The 16,384-nt window shown below is 45.5% G+C and overlaps 1 protein-coding gene across 1 annotated transcript in view; it reads left to right on the top strand.

The window, feature by feature from the left end:
• LOC144175920 (cell adhesion molecule Dscam1-like) overlaps positions 1–16,384 on the top strand; it is a 474,324-nt gene that overhangs the window by 446,280 nt on the left and 11,660 nt on the right. The window contains exons 13-22 of the mRNA XM_077704992.1: positions 155–337; positions 935–1,082; positions 3,836–3,984; positions 6,464–6,595; positions 7,847–8,014; positions 8,921–8,991; positions 11,601–11,841; positions 13,043–13,135; positions 13,314–13,538; positions 14,498–14,806. Coding sequence (XP_077561118.1) covers positions 155–337; positions 935–1,082; positions 3,836–3,984; positions 6,464–6,595; positions 7,847–8,014; positions 8,921–8,991; positions 11,601–11,841; positions 13,043–13,135; positions 13,314–13,538; positions 14,498–14,806 — 1,719 coding nt within the window. The remainder of the gene's footprint in view (positions 1–154; positions 338–934; positions 1,083–3,835; positions 3,985–6,463; positions 6,596–7,846; positions 8,015–8,920; positions 8,992–11,600; positions 11,842–13,042; positions 13,136–13,313; positions 13,539–14,497; positions 14,807–16,384) is intronic.

Below are 16,384 nucleotides of genomic sequence, written 5' to 3'. Positions count from 1 at the left end.
CGTAGAAAATACGTTATTGTTTTCGGACCCAAAAGTGGCTGCTGAGGAAGTGTGTTTAATAATGTCAAACAGCACAGCATGCCCGTTCAGGAGATAAGCAGTTGCATCCAATTTTACCCACTTCCTTTCCCCTGCCACATCTCGGCGCAACCAGGCGCCGACGGCGGCGGCGGCCGCGAGTTCTCCGTAATCATCAGCAACGCCAACGTTCAGATCCTCGAGAACGGCTCGCTCAGCATTCGCGAGGCGGAGAGCACGGATGCGGCTCACTACATGTGCCAGGCTCTCAACGGCGTCGGTCCAGGCATCTCCACCGTCATCAAGCTCGACGTTCACGGTCAGTACATGGAGAAGCACCGTTTATAACCACGAGGTGTATTCTTGTCGCGTGATGATTCTGCGACGTGTTTCATATTCGGACGGGTCACCGATGCGGGAATTATAACAATCCACGAGGGCTCAAAACACGGGGATGCAGGTGACAAGCAGCATTAGCACATACTTTTAAAAATCTTCATCTGTGCGCAACCTTTATCCTTTTGCAAATGAACTGCGCCGACAGTGAAGAGCACTAAGCGATTCTGGCAGTGTAAGACAGCTGCTAACAACTGGTCGGATGCCGGTTCAATAACCACCGCAGTCAGACGGCAACCGGTTAATCAACAAACGGCGACTTCCATACATGTAAACCCTACACATAGAAGCTTCCCCTGGAAGCGGTCTAGTGCTACAACGTTCAGAGAATAGGGTAGCATGATCTAACGTGCTTCATTGCGGAATGCTGTCTGCTTGAAGTTTGGTGCCGGGTGCTGGGCGACGCTTCCGGGATATCGGATGCTTCTGTTTGGCTCTGTGTATAGAAAGTATCCAGGGTTTCCAAGATTTGTTGCAGCATTTTGTTTTCCTTTTGTATTTTGTTTTCTTGCTGTCCTAGTGGCGGCGCACTTTGAGCGGAAGTTCCAGGCGCTGACTGTACGCCGCGGGGAGAACATCGCGCTGACGTGCCGCGCCGTCGGTGAGCCCCCGATCACGGTGACGTGGACGCGGGACAGGCACGCATTCAACCCCACCATGGAACCCAGGTTGGCCTTTTTAACACTAAAGTGTCGTATTCGCGGACACACCAAGATTTCGATGACGTCATATCCGTCACGGAAATGACGCCAGCGCAACAAACACAGGAGAAACGCCAGAACATGCGTCTAAAAAAATTTAATTGACGCGGATGGTGCTGCCGTCTAGGAGGGATCAAACGAAGTAGTGCATCATGATGCTAACAAGCGCCGGCTGTTGACGTAAGTTGCGTCATAGCAATGCCGACGGGCGAATGGAGCGAACGCCGACTGATTTGATGCGAAGAGAAACGCCAGCGGGTAGCGGAACGGGTTCGCGAGTGCACGGTTCAAGCTGGAAATTCTACCTCTCGCGTTCCACAAGCTGAGCTCGTCGGAACGCAACCATCTGCCGTATACGCCACGGAGCAGGACCGAAGTGGTCGAACCATTCCTGAAGTGACCCGCTAGCAGGACGTCGCTGCAGATTTTGATGCACATTTCGCTGCACATTTAACTTTCGTGCTTTACCGATTCCTACGATAGAGGAATCAACCAGTTTTTTTTTTCACACGCTCCCCATGGAGTTCCTTAACACGCATTATTTTCTATAAAAACAAAAACAGAGAGTTTTAGCGTAGCGGCGAGCGGAGGCTCACGCTACGGCGGCGGGTTACCGGAACCCGACTGCTCATGCGCGCGTGGGGAGGGCGAGGAGGTCGCCCTTCAGTGGAGCGAATGCGCGGGCATGGAGAGGGCCGGCCGCTGAACTAATCCACCCTAGCGGAACGAATTCGCAAGTGCCCAGTCGAATCCCGGTACCCGCCGCCGTTGCGTTTGCGGACGCTACCCGCTATGCTAAAACATCTACTATCGTTTCTGTGCAGAGCTTTAGATAGTCGACAAGTTTTACTTACGTTCCGTGTGCTACGTCCTTCACAGAACCTGATCTCGATCAAACGAATTAGGCTACCTTGGGAACCTGCATGTGCGACTAAATATCGTAAACGGGCATCGTTTTGACTCCGCGAGGAAAGCAACCTCTGCACAGAATTCAAGCCTCATAAATCCTTGCGCGTTGAAGCGTAGCTGCGTATATTTAGGCAGCATTGGAGAAATTTTAAGATGACATCATTACCAGACTACCTCTGACGGTTTTGCGAGTAATTGGGGAAGCCTGTTTTGTGAACGTAATTTGTGAACCCTCTCGTATTTTTCGGTTTTTTGGCTCGGGTATAGTCTCGTTTACATAGGGGTGGAGTAATGAAATTTTCTACTTTCCCCATGCAAAAGCTCGTTCAATGGAATACTCACGTATCTAGTAGTTTCGCTTGTAGAAGGCGATGCGCATAAGCCCGTGCAATGCGACAGGGTAGCGTTTGAGGAAGGAGGAGTCGACGGGGGCGGATATTTTACCAGGCTAATGAACGTGGCGAAACTGTTTTTGCGAATAGCTGTTTTGGATGACTGGATAGCAAAAGAACCCGCAGCTGCAGTTCACCTTCGACAAACCAAGCGACAGGGCTCGTCATTGGCAAGCTGTATCCGTATATGTTTCAGAGCACTAATTGCCCAACTACCCCCTGGCGCTTCGCAAAATGCAGCGGAAGCCGTAACGAGCCAGGACGCCCTGTAATACGATCTCTATATTTTTCCGAATGTTTGAGAATGGCGTAGCTTTCACTACCCTGCGATTTATTTTTGTATTTAGGTGGTATATCGCAATATATTTTAAATTGATGAAGTCCTAATATGTAATTTTATTTTTATTTATTTATTTATTTATTTATTTATTTATTTATTTATTTATTTATTTATTTATTTATTTATTTATTTGTTTGTTAGAGGCGGTTTTGTGGGGGATGAGCGTTTTGTTTCAACGATAGGAATGTCACACTGAGTTATTTACCAGCTTGAAGATGGGGTGGGCATCGAGTAGAAGGGCAGAAATCTTTTTGTCTTCGCCAACTTTAACCGTTCTTTTTCTATCCTATGTTTACTTGTAGTGTTACGCACTGTCAATCTCTAACGCTATAACGGAGCTATCATCACAGTTACCACAATGCGTTCCGTGATTGAATACAGAAATGTACCTTTGAACGGGACTGTCTTCAGTTTGCCCCTTTCGAAGCACTGGACAGCGCTTCTGCTCCGCTCGATGGCAGAGTTAATTTTGACCGAGACGAAACACGAAAGCTGTGCCGTACGAGGAGGTGTGAATACCGTTTAGACTTAAAATTATACCTTCTTCTTCTGCAAATTACAGGGCACACACTCTGCAGCGATTTTTGGAGTCCCAAACATTTGTTCTTTTCTGACCATCCCTGCAAAACTGAATGAACGTAAAAGGAAAGGCCCATCGTGTCCCACGCGGATTGCGAGTAATGATGCAAAAGGCACGTGGTGAACTTAAACTTAATCGAAAATTATCCACTTACGAAACTGACGTCGGTCCACCGAGTAAAGCATGCGGTTAGCAAAACTTCGCAAACAACCAAAGCCTGCCTCAGCTGTTTTCTCTCGGTTCGGGGCAACGCGCAGCGGTTGTCAAGACAGCTAAATCGCCAGAATAAGCCCCCATACGACGAAATACATCGCCAGAATAAGCCCCCATACGACGAAAGGGAATCGCAGAGATTAGGGGCTTCTACGGGCCGACGAAGGAGGCAAACGAGCGTCGTAGACACGAGGATATCGGGGCCGCTCCCGACTATGTCTTTTTCCCTCCATAGTTGTGTAGAGTACACCTGCTGTTTTAAGCGAGTGAGACCGGGGGCGCGTAGGTACCTCGTGGAGGAGAAGCCCGGCAGCGAAGCCCTGGAGTACGTCGTTCGCATACCCAGCGTGGACCGGAGGGACTCGTCCCTCTTCAGCTGCTACGCCGAGAACGCCTACGGAAGGGACGACACGAACTTCCAGGTCGTCGTGCAAGGTGAGTGCCCGATCAAACGTCAGCAGCGGTGTGCGAGCAGCGAGCCCGTCGACACATATTCTGGCCGACGTCTGATTAGCTCCATGTCTTTGCGACAATCGTCCCATTCTTGCGTACTCAAAGTTTATTGTATAAAACTGCAATGGCGAATATAAACCCTAAATGGCAGCGCTTTTCGTAGTACGTTAAAACGAAATGAAAAAAAAACACGGTAATTCTGCGCCGTTCACTGCTACCGTCAGGGTGACTGAGTGGCTATAGCGTTGTGCTAGTTAGCGCGAGGACGCAGGTTTACTCCTCCCTGAGAGACGCAGACTTTACGATTAAGGTGGGCGGGAAAAAACCCTAATAATTCGAGATTTCCCTGCACGTTACAGGCATGCGGAAGTGCGTTGTAAATATTATTCATTTACATGACCTTAACAGATACTAACATTTGTAAACCGGGCACACAGTTTCTGCGCCCATTTTATGCATCTTTAACGCGAAAGCCTAACGTAACAGTGCGTCTTCTTCGAATCACGCTCTCTCTCGATTTGCCCGCGTTAGGGTTGATTTTAACTGACTGCTAGAAAGCTTAGCCTCAACCACCAGTGCATGAACAAACGAGATATAAGTAGAATAGACTCGCGGTAATTCAAACTCGAAGGAACCCCAGGATTTTGTTTGAATTATCCGAAGATTGAATTATCAGAAGTTTTCAAAAATGTGAGTCGGGGGAAACATACCACCATGTGTTGTAATAAAACATTCATATACATTTAATAATAAAGCATTCACACACACTACTGAAGTGCTGTTCACAGTAAGAAAAAAAAAACGAATGGATGACTGTTTTGTATGTGCATGGGAGTTAAAAACAGTTTTCCATGTCAGCAAGAAAACCAGTTTATTGCTTTGACATGTGTATGAAGGTAATCGGCTTCATTTGTGACTATTAGTATTTAAAAGATGCTAATGTGCAGGTAGAAGCGCCAAATGCAGGAGATATTTTAGGCAAGGACTACAAAAACTACGCATTAACCGAGTTTACACAATGATGCAGTTTGAATTAGGCGCCTTTAAAACACATGGAAAACATTGCGGGCCAAACAATTTTCAAATGTGCTTGAATTAACCAGAAGATTGAATATTCCGAGGTTGTATTATCGCGAATCCACTGTATTAAGAATGAAATATGTTACAAGCAAACGCTGGAACTTTTACATCGCAACAAACAACTCTGCAAGCGGATTTGAAGGTACTAGTTGGTGTGGCGATCACGAATGGTGCGTTATGCTCTGCGTGGCACCACGCATACACCAACAAAAACAAAAAAGAAAAAATCTGCACTTCTGCTGAGCTTTGAAAAAGCAGATTTCATAGGCAAAGATGCACAATGCAGCGAAAACTGAGACGTAAAAAAAATTGGCTTTAGTGTTCTTTGAAAGGATTCAACCTGAAGGATTCAATAATTACGCGGCTATCTAATACTGCACACCTCTTACGGCAGGTGCAGCCTCGGTGCATAAAACCCCAACCTGAAGCATTCACATTGACCGCTTCTATAGGTTACGTGGTTTGGTTTTCGTAATTTTTAATAGAAGAGCCATGTTTGTACTTGAGGCTCTCTACTTGTGCGGAATGTTACGTGCGAAAGTATGTAACAATAAATGTAATAACGAAAAATTGCAATACCACGAAGGAAAAATTTTATACTTTCACCCACGGTTCTGGAATCACTCCACTGAGCTATATTTCGATTGAACAGCCAATTTATTAGGCTACATTAGCTGAGCTAACGCGTAGCCATTTTTTCATGAGGAGCTTAATCTGGTTTCGCTCATCATCATCAGCGTTTTGTAATACCCATTGTGGGAAATTTGCTTTCCTAGACTACGTTTTGCTGACGCGACGGTCGCGCTCAGTGCGCAGTAGAAAGCTTCGCTTTAAAAGGAAATATACGTCCAGTGGACAAACGTGCCTCGTGAGCATGCGATATGCGTGGGGCGACAATACGTACATTCCATTAAAGCTTCCATTTTTGCGGCTGAACATTCGACAAATGTCATCAAGTGACAACGTTGACAACGTTGATGACAAATGTCATAAAGTGACAATACCTGCTGGTTCAAAGGAAGGGCAAAGGACGGAACTTGCTTGGAAACATATATTTTTATACTTTTCGACTAGTTCGGTGGATTCGGAAGTGGGTGCTTTGTTAATTTATGTTTCTTCGAGTGCTTCAAGCACCCGGAAGGCACAACATAAAGGTGTGCGTACCGGCGTCATTTACCCAAAAACAGCCCGTATCGACCTGAGAAGTCGTTGCGGATTTCGGTATCTGCGCTTACATCACGACTACAAAAACCATATCTTTCGGCGAGATGACTTGATTGAATGGTGTTTCATACATATTGGACCATCTGGTCGTGAGCGTCTTTACGTACAAGCCAATGCACCCGCCGAGTGCTGCAGCCTTTTGAAACTTCTTTTTCAGAACCCCCCGACAAGCCGCGTGGCCTTGCCGCGACTCAGACGACCAGCCGGACAGTGACGCTGTCGTGGTCACCACCTTATTCGGGAAACAGCCCCGTGGTCAAGTACCTGCTTGAACACAAGCCACAGGATGGTATGACACTGCGTCTTAAAGGGCGATTATATGGTGTTTAAGTAATGAAGGAAGCGATGTTCTTGCAGAAATAATCGTTTATTGGAACGAACTTCTGTTCCTCCACAAACCTAAAAATACAAGTGGAGTCAACAAAGTACGTGCACAAACAAGCGTCGGGGAATAGCAATCCCCGGCGTATGCTTTACCCGGATTCATCTGTTGTGCTCTAGTTACTAAAAACATCCAGTTAAATAGGGAGAATTTTTTATTATGAGAGAACAGTGTAGGACAGTGACCACAAAACTGCACCCTTTTCCTATCAAAACAAGATTACGGATGTGGAATACAAAACAGGACGGAAATGTGTGCTTCGCGTAAAACACAAGATAAGTAAGCCGGGCGTGCCAAGCGTTGGTAACAAAGTGTAAGCAAGGAACTCAGAAGGAATTGTTCCCGGCGTTCTTCGCCTTATATAAAGATAAATGGGATGTTTAAGTTTTGCTCCCAACTCCTTTCTCAGGCCTTAGAAGTTGTTAGAGCGCATTTTCTTCCTATGAAGGCTGCCGAATTTCCACCAAAAGAAATTAAGGCCAATTTAAAGCTTGAAAATTGAAAATATTATATGGTTGGATGTTCTTGCTGAATCATCAGCCTCAGTCTTCGAAGTATCAGAATCAAAGTATCAAAGTATAAGTATCAGAAAGAAAGTCAAAGCTCGCATTAGCTGAAAATATATATGTATATTTATTTTGCATGTGCAAAGGTAGTCTGTCGCAAATAGCTGTAGCAAAAGTTTGGTTATGTAGTCGGGCTCGTTTAAATAAACGTAGTGTACAGAAAGCTAAAAAAACTGGTAGGTGATTTTAAGCACCGTCGATGTTGTGAAATGACACAAATAAATTCCTCCGACCAGGATTCTCTACGTTTTTTGGCGGCAAGATTGATTAAAGGCATAATTTCTGCTGAATAAACAAAATTTTGGCTAGGGTTTTTAAATAGCTTGTATTGTAACGAATTTATACACACACACAGGCGTTTTGGGGGCATACATTAGGTAACTCTGTGCTCTATAAAAATGTCTGGTTTATGAAGCGTCGTTTTAAAGTGGCGTGATAGCTCACCGCAATCTTTCGGTAGCTTCGTGTTTTATTCATTGGATGGATCTCATAATTTATATTTCCTACAGCTGTCAATAAAGGGTTATGCTTTTAGCTAAGCACTGTAGTTTTTAAGCAGCAGGTATATTTTTTCTCTTCACTTGCACACCAGGTTCTTGGGAGCGCGACTCTCACTTGGCCGCAATTGAGTCGAGCGACTTCTCGCACATGGCGAGTGGCCTGCGTCCGAAGACGGCCTACGAGTTTCGACTCAGGGCTGAGAATGCCATTGGGTTGAGCGACCCAAGCGACTCTCTTTTAGTTACCACCGACGAAGAAGGTAAGATAACTGGAGTTCAGTTTATGTCCCTCTATATTTGCTTTTCTTTGAACATCCTTTACTGCTGTGACTTTCGCGCGCTTTCTTTGTCTCATCTTTTTAATGATGGATTGAATGTCAGTGAAAGGGAAAGCAGCTTCACATTTCTTTTTTTTACGAGTAGACGGGAGTTTTCTATCACTCGCATCGTGCACTACTGATGAGAACAACTGAGGACGTATATCCAGCGTTGCGGAGTTATCGGCCCTTGTCATGTCATTTCGCGCACTGCTTCGCGCAGCCAACTTAAGAAGTAGTGGGCTACCTGGAAGGAAGTTGCGGTTCGGAATTACTTCTATTAGCATAGCAGTTTGTTCCATTCGCACTTGAGATAAAGAAATATATAAGTGAACCAGCTAATATATGATAACAGGAGTGGATTTGGTGCTTGAAGCTGTGAAAAAAAGAACAAATAATTTATATAACTGAAACTTCGTTAGTTGTGTGTTAGTGATAAACAGCTTAACCTCGAAGAAAAATGCCAACTTTCGCAACGCGGTGAACCTCGTTTACGACTGTTGGGAGGATAACAAATAAAGGAAGATACGTTACTCAAACGAATGTCTAAGGGCAAGCTATAATGAAGATACTGTAAAATATCTTAATGCAAGGTTAGACACTGCCATAGATGGTAGCAATGTGCACAATATCATTCTCGGAGGGGTTCATTTTCCAAGATAGATCTTTTTTTTTTTGCGATTCCTGAAATGGTATACGCGCCGAGGGAATTAAAAGCTGCATACGCATCCTTTCACAATAAATAAATAAATAAATAAATAAAAATAAATAAATAAATAAATAAATAAATAAATAAATAAATAAATAAATAAATAAATAAATAGGCACTTTCTCTTTCATCAAACGCAGCCCCAAGTGGTGCGCCGAGGGATATCAAAGTAACGCCAACGGGTTCCCGAAGCCTTCGAGTTGTCTGGAAGGTAAGCCTTGTTTTATTGCACAGAATTAATTTTGCTTAAATTGGAGCTGTTATAGGCTTACTCACCCGTCTTCTTTGCGTCCGCTGTATATCGGAGCGGTGCTATCTGCACTTGCCGTGGCTGAGCGCGCGTGTTATCCTCTGGTGTAGTACACGTACCCGATCTTTTCGGCCGCCGTTAACCTCCGGGCTACATATTTTGATATACAATTGTGTGCATTGTTGCTGCAAAAATGTCTTCCCAACAATATATTTGTGTCTACAAGTGAAGCCGACTTTAAGATGATCACTGTAAGCTCGGTCTCTTTTAACTGGCTTTCCCATAGTGCGTATTGCACAGGGAATCCTCTCAGTGGCTAAGGCGCTGTGCTGCTGAGCACGAGGACGCGGGTTCGATTCTCGGGCGTGGCGGCCGCTTTTCTGATGGAAGCGAAAAGCAAAAACGCCCGTCGCATTTCTTCGCACGTTAAAGGTCACCACGCGGTCAAAATTTTACCAGATCCCTCCACTAATACGCGCCTCATTGCCTGCATTGCGTCGCCGCGATAAAACTTCAGAATCCATCAATCAATCAATCACAGTGAAGCCCACACATAAAGAAAAAAATTGGGAACGTGGCGGAAGGAGGCCACCAACGACGATCGGACCGCATGTGCCAAGCGTAAATGCGATGCCTGTCGTGACTCTGAACACCGGGAGACGAAAAACGCGAACCCGCTGAACGCGTCCATGGCGGGATGGCGCAGTTGGAGCGGGAGTTAGTGGCCAGCCATTTCGGCGTCTCTTGTCCAGCGTTTAAGCGTTTGTGGATTTTTACGGACCTGAGTCCCGCTGCGACAGTAACCCAGAAACAGCTACGTAGGTATTCCACCATGACAGACGTTTCTGCAGATGGAGTATAACAAATCCTCCACCTTGTGTCATACGTTGCATGTAAATATTGGGAAAGTTGTGCAGAAACATTGAATTGGGAGCTCCTTACACTGGAAGCACTTGCAAAGCTTGATTTTTATATCGCATGAAAGACTTCAAAGAAACACGCTACAACATAATTGCACCCGTCTATATAATAAAGACTCCGTAACATCCTGAGGGCCCATCGCCGGTTGACTTTGAATAGCTTGATTTTACAAAAGTAATAATGTTTTAACTCTGTAATGCATGGAATAATAGCCTGAGCTGTTGAGAAACATCAGACTCCTTGTATCGTAATAGGTTGATAACGTTGTTCAGGGATATAAACTTATGTTTTGACTTTCTTCTGATATAGCACAAATGTACATTAATGTTGTAGGCTCAAATATAATTTTAGTTTCAATTGAAAGCTTTCATGTCTAGATTCGATTTGAACAAAAAAATTATTTCTTAAATAATGCGGGGGGCCACGAAAATATGAGCAATCACGAACAATAACTTTGACGCGGGAAAGAAAACAAGCTCGCCGGAGATATTCCGGACGGAGGGATATGGCTTGCTGGATCTGGGCAATTTTTTGTTCTCAGCTGCAGAAACTCAAATAATGTCACTTTCCAATTGTGCATTTTTGCGGGGAATCTACGCCAAGAGTGTTACGGACGCCGCTGGTAGAAGGACGGTTTATTGGGAGTCTGCCGGAGTCGTGAAGGCAGCGGCGCCGTGCATGCGTCGGCAGTTAGCGGGAGATGTGGGCTGACCTTTTTGTTCATCTTTCCAAACCCCATTGTAGAAACAGACGGTGTTGCACTTTTGGTTGCTATGGCAACCTAATCCAGGACGTGGGGCTACCGCAAACAGAACTAAATGCGTTCCTCTGTGCCCGTGGGTGGTTACTTAGGGAACTATTCAGTCCACTAACATGTTAATCTGACGCCGGGTGTCGGATTACCTATGCGGAATAAGCAACAGAAAAAAAAGAAACAGCAGTGGCTTCGTGAAAACAGACTCCCATCTTCGTTAGTGCTCATTACTGCTGCGAAAAATAACCCCGAGTTAATTTCGGCCACATGATTTTTACATTTTGTTTTCGGTTTAGTTTGCTGGTAAATAGGTTTTCATTACTTCCCTTTTTATTATGTGTTGCGAAAACAACAGGATAAACCAAATCCCCTCTGGGAGCTTAACCTGCTTTAAAGTCGGGCTGAAGATGGTCTAAAGATATCTGCGCTAAAAAACCGCTCATATTTCAGACTGAGTGGGTGTGACAGTTTTGCTCTTGGCGAGTGGTCTGAGTGCGGTTAATGAACAAAAGTGAATTATTCTGCATGGTTTTATCCTTTCTTTATGGGATTTTCTAAAACACCGAATCACAAGACTACAAGGCTGCTAGCCGAAAGTTTTCTTGTAGTGTTTTTAGCCTAGTCTTCATCTCCCTTCAAGCGCCCACCAGGATATTATGCATAAACTAAACTGCTTGATTTTAGGAACTACCACAAGCAAAAAAAAAGAAAAAGAAGATGCGCCACATTTTAAAATTGAAGGACGTTTCTATGTTAATTTCACGAGTCTCTTCTGGGAAACGTAGCATCCGAATTAATCTTAATTTCAATTGAAGGCGATGATAAATTTGAAAAATCAGGCAATCGCCCACAATCGTTCTTAACTCGCCTTTCGTCTGACTCTTGCTTTCTGCAGCCTCCATCCGACGAAGAGTCCAATGGCCTTGTTCAGGGTTATTACGTAGGGTACAGGCTCCGCGACGGAAAGGAGTCCTACGCGTACAAGACCCTGGAGAGCTCCTCTTCTTCGGCAATGCAGCAGTGCGAGCTGACAGACCTGCGACGCAGCACCCGGTACAGCGTAGTGGTGCAGGCCTTCAACGCAAAGGGCGCTGGGCCGGCTTCAGAAGAGGTGTTCTCGCAGACGCTGGAAATTGGTAAGGCATTGCACCTCTCACTGTATTCTAACATTGCTCTATTGAAGGTTGTCGACACTTTAGCTAGCAGAGAGGTGCTGATTATCAAGTAGATAAAATAACAGGGCTATCTGGTTTGAGGAAAATTAGGAGTACGAACGGAAGACAAAAACTGGGCCGTTTACTATGCAGGTGTTTTTCCAAGCATCCTCAAGACGATCTCTTGGCTTAGCAAATGGTGAACGATCTACCTTTTAGGAGATTTTATGACGCCAAAAAGCCTGACCTAACACGCCTTCAGTGGGCGCTAGCTTTACTAGCCGTTATTTCCTTACGTAGGGAATGATACAGAAGAATAAAAACACCGAGCAAAAATATATTTCGTAAAATAAAAGACGTTTCGGCTCCCACACGGGAGCTTTGTTCACCATGGGGGAGCCGAAACGTCTTATATTTTACGAAATACATTTTTTTGCTCGTTTTTTTTTATTCCCCGTTGTATCATAACCCACCCTGACCAGACGGGCTTCCGTCCAACCATGGATTTCACGTAGGAAATGTTGATGCTGCCCATTACAGGCGAGGGCACTCACATGTAGGTATTACGACCTATTGATCTTGTAAAATGGCTATGTGAAGTTAAGGGCCTCAACATTGTGCACGTAATAATAACAGAGACGTTTTTAAAATACTTTAGAGGGAAAGGATAATGTGTAAATGAATGTGCGAAGGATAAATGAAACCGCATGACTAATTGCGTACCCCCTATCATACACTTGGTCGCAGTTTTGTCTCTGATTTAGTGTGTTCCAGTCAACTACTGGGAAACAGTCAAATAATATGTTAGGTGAGTAATTATAGCCAATAGAGGCTATAACGAAACAGTGTAAAGTATTACTTTCCCCTAGGAAGTTTCGCGTTTATGCTTCTAGCCCCTACTTTATATTTACAAAAAAAAAACAGTATGAGGGCAAGTTGAGCTTCAAATGTGTTTGTTTTCTCTCTCCCTCAACTTCGCTATACATACATTGTCTAAACCTGCTGTTACAGTTCCCAAAAAGGCTTTCCTCGCTGCTTGATAGTCGTACTCTTTTGCACCCTTGTGAAGTGCCCTACACAGCGGAAAGTTTGTAATGATTAACCTTGCGCAAGCTTGAAGAACTACGGATTTTACACAACAATTTTGTGGGGCATCAATTGTTCCTTTTTTGTCTGCCCGCAGATGCTCCTAGCGCCCCGCGGCTCAAACTTGTTTCTTCGACATCATCTTCTGTCCATTTGAGCTGGGACGTTGAGAAAGCCCAACCTATCAATGGTGAGCTAACATTTGTGTTCTCGCAGTTGAATTTTCACTTTGACCTCCCACGCATAAGTTTTGTAGACTTTAGGTGTGCGCTTTGAGCTTATAATATTTTCTTGATATTACGCTGGCTCCTCTGACCTTAGTTATCCAGGGCTAATAGGGTGAAGCAGGATGGCGTTAATTTCCCCAGGTTTCGTACTCCTGCACAAGGCCGAGCCATCACCATCGAGGGAAGCACAGTCCACAGAGGACGTCGGGGCCGACTGGTCCGAGGTTCAGACGGGCGCCGAGAGGTCTGCGTACGCGTTCCGGGGACTCCGGTGCGGTAGGAAGTACTCGTTTTACGCCCTCGCCTTCAACGCCGCCGGACGCGGTCCTCGAAGCAACACCGTCCAAGCCAAGACCGACGGATCCGGTGCGTTGATGCATGACGTACTTGGCGTGACGCATGCCTGCTTTCCAATTCGGGACTACGAGTAGAAACGTGGACATCTTATCGGGAATGTTTGGGTACAAAAAGGGGACAGGGTAGATTTTCCCTGCCAGCAGTTTTTTTCTGCAGGAATCGGCTATGCCTTCTGCATTTGTTTACCGAACATTCAAAAGTGCGGCCAATGCTTTATAGTAGGGCGTTGCAGTTGGTTACATTCCCTGCTTGTGGGACACACGGGAACAAATTCGTACCTGTTAGAGGGAAGGGCGGGGGACCGTTATAGTTACTGAGGCAGGAGAGTTCATGTTTGTGCTTGTGCATGGATGAGGCCGCGGATGAAGCGAATGTTGACTTATCCCCTATGCACTTCCTGAAATTTTGAAACGTAAAGGAAATTACGTGTAATACGTAACAAAATATTTATTTTATTAACATACCTACAGTCCATACCACCTTTTAGCAAAGAATATCGACTTTTGTGAGGGATATGTCAGATAGACAACATCCACAATCCGGAAAGGGCAGAAGTTCCGCTGAACCATTTCCTTGCATCCATCTCAAGAGGAGCCGGAAGGCGGAAGAGGCTCTAAAAAATCAAAGCCCCTTTCTTAAAAGAAAGATGGTTAAAACACGACGCTTTCTCCCATATGCAACCTGAGTCAAAGTAAAACTTCTAAATCCAAGCAGCTTCTACCCTGTCGGAATGGCGCAATGGGATAGACGTCCGCTTCGGAACGCACGAGACGCAGTTTCCATTCCGACCACGGGAAGCGTTGTTTCTTGAGGTGCTTGAGGTGTCTTCGCCTATCATCATCTTCATCGGTTTGCGAAAACCATTGTGTCACGTTGTCTTTTCTGCACTGCGTTTTGGCGCTACATTGAACGCCGTCAGTAAGACACAGAGAGCTTCGCTTTAAAAGGCCTCCTTACGGCTTCCACAGCTCCACTGGCTCCGGATGAAAGCGAGTTCGTGTTGAGCAACGTCACCTCGGTGACCCTCCAGCTAGCCTCGTGGAAGAGCGGCGGCTGCCCCATCTCGGCCTTCACCGCCCTGTACAAGCCGCAGACGCACACCGACTGGTCTACGGCCGCTGCCACGAACTTCGTGCCGGATCGGCAGCAGCAACCGCCGCTACTGGTGATTCCCGATCTCACGCCGGCCACCTGGTACGACCTCCTGGTCACGGCACAGAACGAAGCGGGGGCGACCGAGGCCGAGTACGTGTTCGCCACGCTCACGCTCTCCGGAGGTGAGTATTGTCGACGAGAAGTCCACCTGCGATCGCTTGAAGCGCGTCCTCTGCTACCGGGCCTGGAGCCGTTCTAAATGGCGCGAATTTCGCCGGCGAATTCGCAGCTGCGGCTCCGCTCGTACGGCAAAACGATCGGTTGTTGTTCCGGTGGAAAATTGCCAAGTGTTCGGAATAGTTGAACATCTCCTGTGAACGCCGCTGGGAATTGGACAATATGCCTGTCGCAGCTGTGAAAATAAAAAAAAGATTGTTTTGCCGCACGTGCAGCACCGCACCTGCGAATCCGCAGGCGAAATTCGCACCATGTAGAACGGGCTCAACCATGAATTGATGCCCCCGCTCGAGCGCTACTACTCGCAGTCAGCTTGGTGCAGCGACTTTAAGTTTTTTACGTGGCTTTTTGGGACAATCCTTTAATATTGCGTCGCGGGTGTATGAAGGTCCAGAAAAAAATGTGGCTCAACGCCAAGGAAGATGCCACTGGTGGTGTTGTAAATGGGGGCTAGACTTCTTAATGGTATTTATGCATTAATTTATTCTACACACCCTCATGGCGTTAGGAGTATTATTGAAGGAAGCGGTACATCAGCAGTACATGGAAAGCAAAAATAAAAAAGAACAGTGCTGCTTTAACTCGGGGTGGAATAACATGAATAATTAGAACATCAATCAGAAAAAATGACTAGGGGTGCAATCTCAAGCACGTGGGTGAAACACGATGGCAGAATCGAACAGATTTAGGGGAAATTCCCAAGGTGGAGTAAGTTTCTGCGAGGGAAAGTTTGACATCCACCTGAATGCAGCCAACGGCTACAAAGGAAAGCTTTACAGCTTTCTCAGAAACTTCCCAGTTGAAGAAAAATTATCCCCTAAATCTGTTAGATAACTACCTGTCCTTCAATTCGAGTTGTTGATCAGTTCGCTCTCGCGCTACAAACGGCTAGCCACCTGGTTAGCTCAGTTGGTAGAGCGACTGCTCCGGTTAAGCGGTGGTCCCTGGTTTTTATCCTGGACCATTGCGAATTTTCCTTCAAGTGCGAAGTTTCTGAGTAAGCTGTATAGCTTTCATTTGTAGCCGCTGGCTTCATTTAGGTGAATGTCAACCTTTTTGTTGTTGTGGCTCTGACGGTAATTACCCCCGTGTTATACGCGCGCACTAGTGTGTGGAGCAAGACTCGCGGCAGAAATAATTTTAAAAATACAGGCGAAATCCACACAATAATAAAACAAAAAGTTGGAAAATGTATGTAAGGAAAATGTATGTAAATAAATAACTGAGAAATTAAAATAAAATAAATAGATGCGGAGTCCTACTCATAACAAACTGCAACTAATTCAGGTTGTACGCTAGCAACACACATGATAGGCTGCACTTGCCAAAGGTACAATACATTTTCAGTGTGGCCGATAATAATGTGAACCACACGAGTCATCCCCCAAATCGTGTCCAGACCTTAGCCCACGCTGTTATATTAAAATACGGCTTAAAAAACTTCTCCAGCAATGGTACAACGTTCTAGTTACATTGGCATGCTTCCAGCATGTCATCTGATCAAGCTAAGACGAATGTTTTGA

Source organism: Haemaphysalis longicornis, unplaced genomic scaffold, assembly GCF_048455015.1.
Source record: "Haemaphysalis longicornis isolate Haplotype H1 unplaced genomic scaffold, Haemaphysalis longicornis Haplotype H1 scaffold_3, whole genome shotgun sequence".
NCBI lineage: Eukaryota > Metazoa > Arthropoda > Arachnida > Ixodida > Ixodidae > Haemaphysalis > Haemaphysalis longicornis.
This window is presented reverse-complemented; position numbering and strand designations above follow the sequence as displayed.